General features: G+C 50.5%; 1 protein-coding gene across 4 annotated transcripts in view; it reads left to right on the top strand.

Moving 5' to 3' along the window:
- Nucleotides 1-4800, top strand: part of FERMT2 (FERM domain containing kindlin 2) — a 52029-nt gene extending 47229 nt beyond the window's left edge. For 2 of the 4 annotated variants that reach the window (XM_055716234.1, XM_055716236.1), the window contains 4 exons: nucleotides 1066-1086; nucleotides 1592-1716; nucleotides 1939-2080; nucleotides 3444-4800. In XM_055716234.1, the coding sequence (XP_055572209.1) occupies nucleotides 1066-1086; nucleotides 1592-1716; nucleotides 1939-2080; nucleotides 3444-3617 (462 nt within the window). In that variant the 3' untranslated portion in view covers nucleotides 3618-4800. The remainder of the gene's footprint in view (nucleotides 1-1065; nucleotides 1087-1591; nucleotides 1717-1938; nucleotides 2081-3443) is intronic. The other 2 variants (XM_055716235.1, XM_055716237.1) reach the window with 1 other exon arrangement.
- The last annotated feature ends 8825 nt before the right edge of the window (nucleotides 4801-13625 follow it).

The following is a 13625-nucleotide window of genomic DNA, read 5'->3' on the forward strand; positions in this document are numbered from 1 at the left end:
AGGCACGAGCCCGAGCCCCACTCCAAGCCATGATGCAAACGTCGTGTCCCCTGTAGACATCGGCTAAACAGCGGATTTAGGCTTTTCCTTTATGGCCAGAGCCAGAGCTTGCAGCAGCGGAGGATGTTTGCCGGCCGCACAAGTGCTGGCACAGCTGGGAGGGACGGAGGGATGGAGGCTGCGGGAATGTAAGGAATTCAGCCATGAGGGTCCCTTGGCGCCCCAGCACGGGGGAAGGAGGAGGAGGAGGAGGAAGAGGTCATGCAGCCTACAAATGGTGCCAAAATGGGCCTTGCCAGAGGATTTATAGAGGCGTTTGGTCCTATAGCAGCCCCCGATCTACCTGGGTGATGTTTGTCTCCACGTGCCCTTGCAGCAGCATAGGGTTGGCAGGTTGGGTTTGGGGAGCACCAAAAAAAACCTACCCAACACAAAGTAAGAATATTCACAGCTCTCCAGTGCATTGCTGGGGTTCAGCGGCAGAGCAGCATCCAGCCGGTTTGCAAGGACAGATGCGTCCCCAGGAAGCCCAGCTGATGCTGTGCTCCAGCCACTTGTAACCCCAAGCAGCATCCTCATCATTTCTCTGTATATCTCAGATAAAAGGAACTATTGAGCTAAACAGCCCATAGCGAGCTGCTGAGCTTCGCATTGAGCTTCCTCTGCAAGTAAGCGGGCTTGAGTTTGTGCAGAGGCATGGGGAGGAGCGTGAGGATGTGAATTCTCCCCTGAGCTGGCAGCTTCACCCTCCCCTTCATCCACCAGCAGGACTAAAACCATCTCAGGACCAAAACCATGTCTACACAGTGCCAGCCAGCCAGGACCGCGCCGGTGCTCAGGCAGGGCTGGCACGAGCGATGCATCTCTGCTCGCGTGTCCCCTCTCCATCCTGACATTCACTTTGGCTGCTTCTCCGCCTAAGAAATTGTGCATGTGGTTTTTTGCTTGAACTTTGGTTTGCAGTTAATTTACACTTTTTCTTTGCTTTATTGCCATATTTCTGATTGCTTTTTTTTCTTTCTGCCTCCTTTTCTTTTTTTTTTTTTTTCGCCTTGCCATCTACAGCCAGGCTATGTAAGAGACTTGGTAAGTGACGGCAACAATAAAATTAAGATAAATTTAAGATAAAAATTAAAATAGTCTAGAACCCCTTTGGTTTGGAGAGCAGTAATGAAAAGACTAACAAAATCTATGCCCTTCCTGAGAAACTTGGGCCCTGTTTGGTTTTTATAATGGTCCCCCAGTGATTTATGCTGCAAAACTGGAAACCCTACACCAGAAATCTGCCCGGCCGTTCGCTCACAACCTGCATCTTAAACTAACCGAGCCTGAGCAGCTCTGCTTCCAGACAGCTCAGATCCATATATCTGGAGAGACGAACAAAAGCAGCACCACGTTTATCACCCGTGGTTGCAGGCTTTGAGCGGTCCTAGCTAAAATAAGATCTCAGGGTAGAAATTACCGATTATCTGTGCTGTTTGTAACCGTGCTGGCTCCCAAATGCCTCCCAAGTCATTACCCATTTGCGTGATAGTCGAGATGCCACTGATGAACCCCCTTGCCTAAAGCTGGTGTGTCTCGCCGCCCGCAGATCACAGCGCGCATCCTGGAAGCCCACCAGAACGTCGCTCAAATGAGTCTCATCGAGGCCAAGATGCGGTTTATTCAAGCCTGGCAGTCGCTGCCGGAGTTCGGCATCACGCATTTCATTGCAAGGTCTGTGGGTCTGCTGGGCAGAACAGGAGGAATGTCATGGATAAATACGTGGAGTACGTTAACTGTGCGGCGCATCCTTAGCTGTGGAACTTGAACTGAAATTAAAAGCATTAATTGCATTGACTTACAAAGCTGATTTTATGAGTTAACTCAGCTGCTGATTTTAACACATGTAGCTGTGTATTGCAGGTGTGCATTTATTAATCCCTCACCGTGTCACAGGTTCCAGGGGGGCAAGAAGGAGGAGCTGATCGGCATCGCCTACAACCGGCTGATACGGATGGACGCAAGCACAGGTGATGCCGTCAAAACCTGGCGGTTCAGCAACATGAAGCAGTGGAATGTGAACTGGGAGATTAAAATGGTGAGCCACTGGTTTACACCTCGGATGCTTCCCTCACTCCTGTGACATGAGACAGGCGCTCTCTCAGGGTTTTTTAAGTTGACTTTGAAAGTCGACCTTTAAAAAGTCAGGTTTTCACACCGCTGTTTTCTAAAGCGTGTCCCATTTGGCTGTGTTAATGTAATATATTTTCTCCGCCCTGCTCTTCCACCCTCCTTAGAGATCTAGTGGAGCTTGTCCTAACTGCTGGTGGAGCTGAGTATGACCCTTAAAAAGAAGAAAAAAAACCCTTGAATCTTTAAGCCAGTTACACACTTAATGCGTAACGATTTTCTCCGGTCTGTGAACACCCACTCAAAGGCAGCTAAATAAAATCAAACTTCAGAACTGATGCCCAAGCTTGATCCTAACCAGTGACATAAATGTACTGGGCCTTACCCATACTAAAATGCCTTTTATTTGCAGTACAGCTCAGACTTTCATGTCAGTAATGAAAAGCAACAGTAGACACTTCGCTAGGCTCCGAGATGGGCTTTTACCCGATCATTATATTTGGATGCACAAACTTTTTGTGCTCCTTTTCCGCAGAACACCTAATTAAAATTGCCAGGGATACATGGGGCTGTTCTCCTGCGGTTTGTGGCTCATTAAGAGTTGCTGGAGAAATTATTCAGCTTCCTCTCTGCCTCGGAGTCTTTGTTTCGACCCGGTTGTAAGCCCCGATATCCCAATTATTCAGCTCAGACGCGCTGCTGGGATTCCCCTTCCCTCCCACAGAGCTGTCAGTGATGGGGGCACAAAAAAATAGAGGGCATCAATAAAAGGTCAGTCTATCCAGTCACTCCAAAATGAGCTCTCCCAGCCCCCATAAAACATTTCTGTGGCCAAAATTCAACTTACAAGACCAGCATACACTCACAGGGAAAACTGGAAAGAAATCCCAGCCCTTGACAGGTCTGCACCCAGTCTCTGTTTCTCTTGAAGCAAAGGTGTCATCACATGCTCACTGCCAAGAGGTGCAAACACACTGGCTGATTATCTCTTGAGTCACAGGAGATTAAAAGGTATAATGATAATTTAAATAAATAAATAAAATAATAGAAAATTAAATAAAATTCATTTTAGGAGCCATAAAAGGTATTTCTGTATCTGAACACGTGAACAATAATCATTGCGTCATAGAATTACAGAATGTCTCAAGTTGGAAGGGAACCATGATGATCATCAAGGCCAAGTCATCATGGACATGGTGGATTTTGCTTAGGCAATGGAAGAGGCGTCTGGGTTAACAAAAGAAGCAGCAGGCAGAAGGGGAGCGTGCGCGTCAGTGTAACTCCTTTGGGAAGGCACCGACAAGGCTGACCCCCATCTTTCTGCCTTCTAGGTGACGGTGGAGTTTGCAGACGATGTTCGGGTATCCTTCATTTGCACGGAGGTGGATTGCAAAGTGGTTCACGAGTTCATCGGCGGCTACATCTTCTTGTCGACACGAGCGAAAGATCAGAATGAAAGTTTAGATGAAGAGATGTTCTACAAACTGACCAGTGGTTGGGTCTGAGTCCCATGTACTGTCCACCAAGAGGAAACCCCATGGCCATATTAATATTTAACTTTAAAAAGCTGTTCTTTGAAATATGCTGCTTAATAAAGCTTGAAATGTATCTTTCTTTTTTTTTTTTTTATCATGAAAATTTTTGCATTACCAGACCAGTTAATCTGTGTGCACTAATGAGCACTTCTGTTAATTTGCTATAACAAGACCGTATCTGGGCCGGGTGATCGTGCTGCTGGCCTTTAGATACAGAATCTGATGGGCAGATCAGGATAAGATTTGACTGACTTAAAACCAGCCAATTTTCTAAGAGAACTCTAAGCCATCTTCTCGTAAAGCCATCCAGGGCTTAACCTATATGAAGTCTATTTATCATGTTTAATGCATGAGTGTTTTCTTTCTTTTTTTTGTGTTTTTTATCCTGTACATTTGACCTGTTTTGAAGTCGTCCTACCCGTAAGTAGATTTGCCATCTCTCCTTTCACACTACATGCACCAGGACTGCTAGAGGTGCCTGACATGACTTTGAAGATAGTTCCGTGTGGCCTTGAAGATGATCTTCTGTTAGTCTGTTACATCTTGGGTTTATTTGTTAACTTGCCTTTTGATAATCATTTATATTGTCTTTTTTTTAATTTTATTTTATTTTTACACCATATTGTATTATGACACTTTTAGTATTCACCAGCATAGTCACTGTTCTGCCTATGATATGCAAACTTTTTCATTACAATATGAAGTAAAGGTCTATGAAGTATAGGTTTTGTGTAACTAATGTAAAAAACACAAATTTTATAAAATTGTACAGTTTTTTTAACTAGCCTCACAAGCCAGCTGGAATATTGCATAGATCTGGTGTATCAGCATTAACTGTAGTATGCCTGTAAGGAGTATGGGGAATAACCAAGAAACAAAACAAAAAAAGCCCCAAACCCCCCAATTTCAGTCCATAAATTTTTATCTAAGTTAAATGGGATTTCAGAGCTGCGCCACAGCACCCTCGATAATGGATACCTGGGGCCAGGACCTCCCCGTTCGTTAAGACAGCACTGCGTTAACGCTGACGAGGAGGGATCTCCTGCCCTATCTAACACCAAGGAATAACCAGTGTTGTGTTCCTGTAGTCTGTGGTTTCAAGACTATGTACAAATACATTTTATTTTAAATAAAAGTCAAATCTTTTATTTAATATTCAGCTGCCGCTCCTGGTTTTTGTGGTTCAACTGTGATTCAGCAGGGCCATAAGCAAGTCCTATAGGATACAACCACCCCGTGTCAGCCCTGCGCTCCCTCCCACTGCCTTATCTCGAGCTTGCCGAAACAAAATGCCACCAAAAAGCAAAGCAAAGTACAAGGACTGAGGGGGGAGAGTCCAAGGCAGCAGCGCTGGCCCCACTCCCTGGCCAGGCAGGCAGTGGTGAGGCAGCCCAGGGATGCAGGGAAGGATGCTGCCTGGGGTACGTGCGGTCAGTACCCTGCATCACCTAATTTGAAGGCTGCTGATGGAGCGAGCACCGGGCTGTAAAACAGCCTCAGCACACTAGGCTCAATTACATTGGCAAGAGGAAAACGGATCTAATGGCAAGTCAGGCTTAAAACGCTGTATTTCCACCTCTTAGTTGGCAGTGAAAAGAAACTGGGTTGGCTGCCAGCCTGTCTGGAGGGCAGTGCTGCGGTGGGAGATGCTGACGGCGGCCCCACAGCTGCTACAGCACTGGTGAGGGCCCTCAACCCACGGAGCAGGGGCTTGGCAAGCGGCAGAGATGCTGCTGGGGGGGGAAGAGGGATGCTGCCCGGGCAGAGAAGCCAGTGAGGGATTCACCACCACGAGGGCTTGGTGCCTGAAAACACGCCGAGAGACAGGCCAGGGATGCTGCTTTGACCACATTTGGTCCAGTTCCCAGCTTCAGGTCATCCCATCCATCACGGCACAGCTGCAGCGGGGCTGGAGGGAGGTGAGGAAGGACAGGAAAGGGGTGCCAGCGCTGGGTGAGGATGGCTGCTCGCCTGCGCCTCTGGGTCTGGGGGAGACAGAGAGGGACAGGCAACAGCAATGCCTGCAGCATCTTCCCCAGGTGCAAGCTGAATTTGCTGCTCTGCAGATGGGTGCTTGGAGGAAATCATGCATTGCCCCATCGCTGCTGTATTTCTGTAGCAATCCTCTGATTTTTTGCGCCATGGGCTCTTGGATGGGTTGCACCCTTGCTCCATAAAAGCAATGGGAAGGGGTGGCCCAATGGTGCTGGGCCAGTCCTCCCACTCCTTGGTCCCATGGCAAGTGGGACTACAGCCAGGGCAGCGGTGTGCTCAGGATGTGCCAGGGATGCTCCCAACCCTGCCCCAAGCCCTCGGGCTTGTTCTTGTGGGTGCTGGCAGCTCCCAGCTGCCCGGCAAGCCCAGGCAGCCCCGAGAGGCACGCGAAGGGAGGAGTGGCATGCACGCTCCTGGCAGGCAGCACCGGGATTCTGGTTGGATGCAGGAGCGGGTGAGGCACAGCAATAAAAATGTGCCTGGCCTGGAACAGCACCGAAGCCGGGCGTGTGATGGGGATGGCTTGCTGAAAAATATTTACCTCCTGGTTTACAGCCTGAGGTTATGCAGGATGGGGAGGCGTAATGCGGAAAGGAACGGTGAAGGGAGAAGATGTGTGTGTCCCCTGGTCCATCCATCGCCAGCCACCTCCGCAGGGCTCCGCGATGCTGAAGTGGGCCCCAACTTTGCAGCTGGGGGAGGTGATAAGGCAGGAAACGCTGAGCAGAAAAGCAGAGGAGGTCAGGGAAGGGGCATGGGAAGGCAGAGGCTGCTTTCAACCGCAGACCTTCCCCACGCGGCTCCCCCGAGGATGGGAGCTGGGAGAAGCTGGGTGGGAAGCGGGCAGCAGTGCGGGTGCTTGCAGGAGGCTGGGGAGCAGCCAGGGGGTCACAGCGGGCTTTGAGGTGACCCAAAGGAGGCTATTGGGGTTACTAGGATGTCTTTTCTTTCTCTTTGGATGAAAAGATGCACGTGAAAATGAGCTGTGGGAGTGGAGGCGGGTGGGGGGGGAAACTAAAAAACATATCTGTGGTTTACCTAAAGTCTGGAGAAACACCAGATAAAATACAGCACAGATGAGAACTGCTGCACGCTGAGGACAGACACGAGGGTGAGGAGGGAGCACGTCACAAGATGGCTTGGGGAGGGAGGCAGTGAGAGATGGAGCCCATGGGATGATCCACCCCAGGGACACACACCAGTGACAGCAAGCTGGCAAGAGGACAAGGAGGACCATAGCTGGTTGCTCTGCTGCTCCTCTGGTCATCAGACATGACCAGTGGGGTGATGCTGAGTCAGAATAGAAACCAGAACATGGTGGGTGCATAGGGCTTCCAGTAATGTGCTGGGGAGAGGTGTTGGAGACCCGGTGGGTTCAGGCTTGTTTGGGCGTTAAAGCCAACAACGGAGGATGAGGATGGTCTTGGCAAGCCAAGGCAATGCAAATCCAGTTCCCGCAGCAGCAGTGCTGAAGGGAGATGCGGAGGTTTATTCTGCTGATGCAGTGAAATATGGCTGTGGTTGACCCTTTTGAGTAAACAGAAAAGTAAACCAAATTTAAAACAAAAACAAAACCAAAGAGAAACCAGCCCGTGGGTGTCCACAGCCCCCTCGGGTGACTCAGTGTTGGAGAGGAAGAGCAGTAACTGTCTGGCATCCACAAACTGGTGGCTACCCTGGGGAAAAAAAAAAAATTATCACCAACTATTTCAATAAGCACATGATGGGGAGGGAGGTTCAGCGCCAACAGGACTGCTTAAACCCCAGTTTAACCAAAACAAGCGGCAGAAGTGCCTGAAGCCCTACAACAGCAAGCAGGTCCAGAGGGATGGATGCTCCTCCCTTGTTGACCCTTTCTAGGACCTGGGGGTGGGGCAGGGGGAGGAAAAAATAAATCATTTCAGTGAAAGGTACTGATGCAAACCAGCTGCCAGGGTGAAAAACCACTTCACTTAATGCACACGGGGGATTTGCATGCTGCCTGAGCAAGGTATCGGCTGGGGTGTCAGCTAGGATACGTGCAGCTTTTTAAACTCCAAGTAATTTAATACCACACAGATGGGCAAGTGACATAGTGGCTTCAAAGTAGGAATGGCAGAGTTTTGTATGGGGGAGAGATTTGCAGACCCGTGAAGATTTTTAAAACAAAGAAAAACAGAAGTATCTCCAAAACAGGGCTGCTGCCTGCTGCAAGGCGGGGGTGAGAGCTGCACATCCTGTATTCAGGGGCACATCCCACTGCCATGAATCAATGGAAAGAGGACATTTGGGGAAGCCATTGGGTTCTGGGGGCAGTAACACAAAAAGACCCCCAACCACTACAGAAGGATCTGGGTTATTGCCTACAACTGGGACACATGGGAGCACAGGGCTAGTTTCCCAAAGCCCCCCCATTCCTCCCACCATGGGATGGCCACCCCAGGCAGTGGGGCTTTGTTGCGGCGGGCAAGGGCTGAAGAAAGAGCCTCAAATTAATCTGTAGTAAAACCAAGCTGGATGAGTCATTTCAGTGTCTCAGCCCTGCAGGAAGCACATTGGGGACTTCCCAGCCTTCGGTCTGGGAAGGGGCTCCCGGATGGCCAGCACCAGCTCCCTGGGGCCAGCTGGGTGCAAAGGCATCTTCCCAAATTCCCAGTGTTCACACCACGGGGCGATGTGAGTGCCTTCCCTTGCCTCATCCAGCCCTTCCAAGCTCCTTGCTTGGTCGAGCATCAGAGGCTGGGAGCCCAGCAAGCCCAGCATCAGCAGCATCTGTCACCCTGAGCTGCCCTGTGTGTTGTGTGAGGCGGTGGAGAGGGGCCCTGGGCACCCTCGAATCTCAGGGGCCCTGGAGGTTCACCCAGCATTGAGCAGGGATGCAGAAAACCCAGACCAGGCGTCGCCACTGTCAGCAGGATCCAGCCCTGAGATGAAACCACATGCAGTTCTGAGCCGCCTGCTTCAGCCTGCCTGCCGAGAAACCCTCGCTTCCCGGGTGTATTAGCCCTTATCTCCGAGGCAGAAAAGGATGGTGAAGAGCCAAAGCCTTCAGCAACAGCACCAACTTGATAGCAGGAGAGGTTTCACCCTAATTAAATTCAGACTGATCAGTGACCACAGTTGCACGGATCAAAACCTTTCTGGAAACCAGTGGGGTTTTTATTTGTTTGTTTTAAGTATCATAAAAGCACTGTATGCTTTTATTTGTGGCACCAAGGCACTAAAGAGATAAAAGATCTATAAATATCTGCTGGATGTTATAGATTAAAAAAAAAAAAGTGCCTCCTCACTTACATCTTTTTCCCGTAATCACCAGTGCGATGAAGTCCAGGGAGCCCAGCCTCACACCTGCTCCTGTTTCGACTGGCATCCCAGCCTTTCCTTTGAAATCCCCTGCATCCCTCCAGCTGTCCGACATATTTCAGGCTTGAGTCTCCCCCTAGCAACTGCTCCTTTGGTTTTTCTTAATCTCTCCCGTCTGGTTTTCATAACTGCAGAACACAAATGGGGACTTTTCCCAGGGTGTTATCGAGGCTGTGGGTCTGCGACGCCCCAGGAATGCAAACCTGGAGCTTCCCCATGCAGGGAGCTGAAAACAGCCGTGCTGATGGGCAAGCGCAGGATGGGGAGGGAGAGGATGGGAAACACCAGGTTAAGAAGAATTTAAAAGCCCAACATGACAAATTCACCCTGAAAAAGCTGCCAGGGAGCTTACATCGGTTTGATCAGCATTTTATCTGATCTGTGTAAGAGGCTGCAGCATTTTCACTTCAGGGGGGTTTCTTTTTTTAGCTTGACAAGAAGCATCAAAATATTTTCCTAGAGCCCGAGTGACTTGGAAAGGCCAACCTCATATTTCACAATGACTTAAATATGCAAGAACCTGTCAGATAACGAAATCATTCAGAAAGTTTTCCCTTTGATCTGTGGTTAAGACAAAGACCTGGAAACAGAGCTCCCCTGTGCTGTCGGCTCCCGGTGAAGCCGCAGATCCCCGGCTGGTGGGAAGCCTCCGGCTGGAGAACTCCCATTACCACTCCTCTGAGAAAGCAGCAGTTTGAGCAAATAAAGCATTTGCTCTGGGGTTTTTGTTGGGGTTTTTTTTTAGCTTTTGGTCAGCAGCTGGTCAGCCCCTAATGAGCAAGCTGGGCTTTGATTTCCTGCCTAGGAAAGGGGGCATAAAAGGAATAAATGGGAGAGGATTTGGGTTAGAAATTTGACTCACACCAGCAATCCCACCTGGGAGCTGCTCCCCTTTGTCCCTTGCCTAGGGACATGTCCCAGAGGGAGGCACCAGATCGGCTCAGCGACAAGCGTAAGGGGAATTGCAGTGGTGCCCAGAGAAAGTGAAGCCCCCTGCCCCCAGCCTGCCCAGGGAAAGGCACCGCATGCCCAGGGCTGCCCTCCAAACCAGGCTCACACCGGCCGGGACTCGCGGGACCGTATGGCAGTGGCTCTGTTGTTCCCCTTGTGCAATTCCTTAATCCCGCGGCAGTGCCCCACTGCTGAGCTCAGGAGTTAGCTCTACCCCACTGCCATGTCCCTGCAGAATAAGCCCTTCTAAGTCCTACTCATGCCCTTCATTTCCAGCTGGCTCTATTGCCTGCTCGCCCAGGGCAGAAACCGGAGGGGCGAGCCCAGAAGCAGGGAGCCCGCAGCCAGCTCCCAGACACCCACATCAGCGCCCAGCCACCTCCCCACAGGGCTCCTCGCCTTGCACGCTCCTCTCAGGGCCTGGGCATCACAATGCCGAGCATCCCGAAGGCAATCCACAGCACCTTATCCCAACTAGGCAAGTATGGAGCTACCGGCAAGTCCCGGCTGAGCTCCCAACATCCAGCCCAGAAGCCAGAGGGGCGGCTCATCACAGCAGACAGAGAGGGGAGAGGATGAGGGGAGGGGAGGGGAGGAAGAGAAAGGAGTGGAAAAGGGAGGAGAGGAGTGGAGAGAGGAGGGGAGAGGAGAGGAAAGAGGGGAGAGGAGAGGAGAGGAGAGGAGAGGAGAGGAGAGGAGAGGAGAGGAGAGGAGAGGAGAGGAGAGGAGAGGAGAGGAGAGGAGAGGAGAGGAGAGGAGAGGAGAGGAGAGGAGAGGAGAGGAGAGGAGAGGAGAGGGGACAGGACAGGAATTAGGTGAGGAGTGGAGAGGTGAGGTGAGGAGATGAGAGGAGAGGGGAGGTGTTTTAGGATTTCAGCTCTCCTCAGTTAAGGCCTTCACCGAGTTTCAAGACTTCAGCGCTCCCCTGTTAGGGTGTTTGCGGGTTTCAGGAAGCGAGCTTACCTCAGTTAATGCCCTTGCCCACTTTTAGGGCTATCACGGAGTTTCAGGACTTAAACTTACCTCAGTTAGGGGCTGGGCTGCATTTAAGGGCCTTCACTGAATTTTAGGGGCTAAACTTACCTCAGTTAGAGCCTTACCCGGGTTTCAGAAAACTGAATTTCTCCTCCTAACCACCGTAATACTAAACACTGTAACTGCCCTAACCCTAAGTAACTTTAATGCCCTTACCCTAAGCATACTAACCGACCTAACCTTAATCAGCCTAACTTATAGAGGAAGCCTAACCCTAATCCTGACCCTAACCCTAGCCGGAGCCCTAGCCTTAAGCCTAGCCCTACCACTAACCTTACTGTGCATAACCGTCCTAATGCTAAACACTGCAAGCGCCCTAACCCAAGTAACTTCAATGCCCTTACCCTAAGTACACTACCCAACATAACCTTAATCAGCCTAACTTTAGGGGAAGCCTAACCCTGACCCTGACCCTGACCCTAGCCAAGCCCTACCACTAACCTTAGTCCCCCTAACCACCCCAACACTAAGCACTGTAAAGGCCCTAATCCTAAGTAACTTTAATGCCTTAGTATCCTAACTGCCCAAACCCCAAGTACCCTAACCCTAACCACCCTAACCATAAGTACCTTAATCGCCCTAACCACCCTAACTCTAAGCACTGTAACTACCTTAACCCTCTGTAACTTAAATGAACTAACCCTAAGTACCCTAACCACCCTAACCCTAACAACATTATTGTCTAGATGGTTCTCTCCTATCTTGCTTATTCTTGAGGCTCAGGACAAACCTCCCTGAGCCCACTGTCCATGTCAAGCAGCTCCTAATTAAAGACAAGGTCCTTTTCGTCAGGGGAAAAGTGCACACCCAATAAAGAATTGCTGAACAGACTGGTAGAATTCTCAGAAAAAAAGCAACCCCTACCTCTCAACATGAGAAGATGACTATCTTAATAAATAGATAATATTAATTAGGGCTCTTAATAAAAGCCCCTCCACTCTCCTACCTGTGTCATGCAATGCGTTCAAGGGGCTGTCTGGCTGTGTTTAGAGGTGGTGAAGGCCACCCTTGCCCCCACCCAAAGTAACTGTGTCTCTTGTCTCTCCCAGGTGGCAGGGATGGCCAGACCTCACCTGGGACACTTGGGAAAAATTGCGTTCCCCGTTTTCCTAATGGCTCTCAGCAGATTTAGGCAGGAGGGTAGAGTGCTGCTGTTTGCTGTTGGTGACCTTGGGAAAGTCATGTGTGTTTTGCTTTTACCCTGAGGAGGCAGCGAGGGTGAGGAGGGCTCTCAGGAATGGTAATCCTGGAAAGAAGCAGCCCAGAAAGTCTTGGAAAGCTGGGAGTTTGGGATGTGCCCAGGCTCAAGCAAAGCAGGATGAGGGGGGCCACTGCAACAGGTCTGAGACCAAACACCACCCAACAGATGTCCCTTCCTAGAGTTCAGGTCCTGGCCTGGCAATCAGACCAGCCTGTCCCCTCTGCCTGGCTCCCACCATGACGACAAACACCCCAAGATGCACACACACACACAGCCAAGCAAACACAGGGTAAAAACACCCTCAGCCAACTCAGATCCCAAGGTGTCCCCATTTCTGCCCATCCTGCCAGAGGGACTGAGCTGTCCCGAGGCCACCTCCAGCCCCTGTCTGTGCAGGTGGCTGTCTGGAGGGACCACATCTGAATCACATCATCTCACAGCTGAAAATCATGTGTCAGATGCTTTAAAGGACATGGCCTTATAGCCAAGGGGCTCCCCTTGCACTCAATGGCAAGCTGCTTGCTGCAGGGTGTGGGTGGCGGCCGGGGACGGCTGTTTTATCTCCTGAATGTTTTTTCCCCTTCCTATAAACAGGAGGAGCAGATGGGAACATGCCTGAGACCAACAGGGAAATGACAAGGGGGGGAGGGAAAGGGGTGCTAAAACTTCAAAAGCACTGAAGTGCTTCATCCTGGAAGAGACACTGAGAGCAGTGAATGTTGCTGGTGGGGGAACAAGCTGAGCACTGGGGAGAGCACTAGGCAAGCACTTCTAACATTTTTCCTTTATGCAAAGCTGCAAAAAAAAGAAAATACTTGCAATGACCTAAAAGATGAGCAGACTGATGCTCCCAGCCCTGCAGCAGCAGCACGTGGTGGAGACGAAGAGCCACACTGGCCCAAGAGTTGGCATGCCCCCGGGCACAGCACGGTGCAGAGTCCAGTTCCCCAACTGCTCCCCCAGTACCTGCAGCCAAACCCCACGCTGTTGCAGATGTCCACATGGCCTGGGAAGGAGTACATCTGGAATCCATGCCTTCCAAATTGTCCTTCAAGCCCTCTGTGGCCAAGTCAATCCCCGCCCCTTAATGGTGCTGTTAATTAATCCAGAGTTCAAAAATAGCCCTGCAGGATTTCCTGCCTCCCTTCCCTCCTCTCCCACCATGCCACAAGGTAAGGGGAAGGAGGAAAAGCTCATAAAGCAGAATTAAGGGGAGATGCTCCACGGAGCCCGTGGTATGACCCTGCATTATCACTTTCATTTCATTTGGACCGACCCTTGCCCTTTCCCTGCTCACACCCCCCCAAAGCACAACTCATCTTTCCCATCCCATGCATACGACATGCAGACACAAGCCCTCCAAGATACTCTGGGTTTCATTAAATTCAGGTCATTAAATTCCTGGGAAGCACCTGGGCAATGCAGATGCAGGCAGAGTGGCAGCAACCTCCTCG

This window comes from Falco cherrug, chromosome 7 (genome assembly GCF_023634085.1).
Source record: "Falco cherrug isolate bFalChe1 chromosome 7, bFalChe1.pri, whole genome shotgun sequence".
Taxonomy (NCBI): Eukaryota; Metazoa; Chordata; class Aves; order Falconiformes; family Falconidae; genus Falco; species Falco cherrug.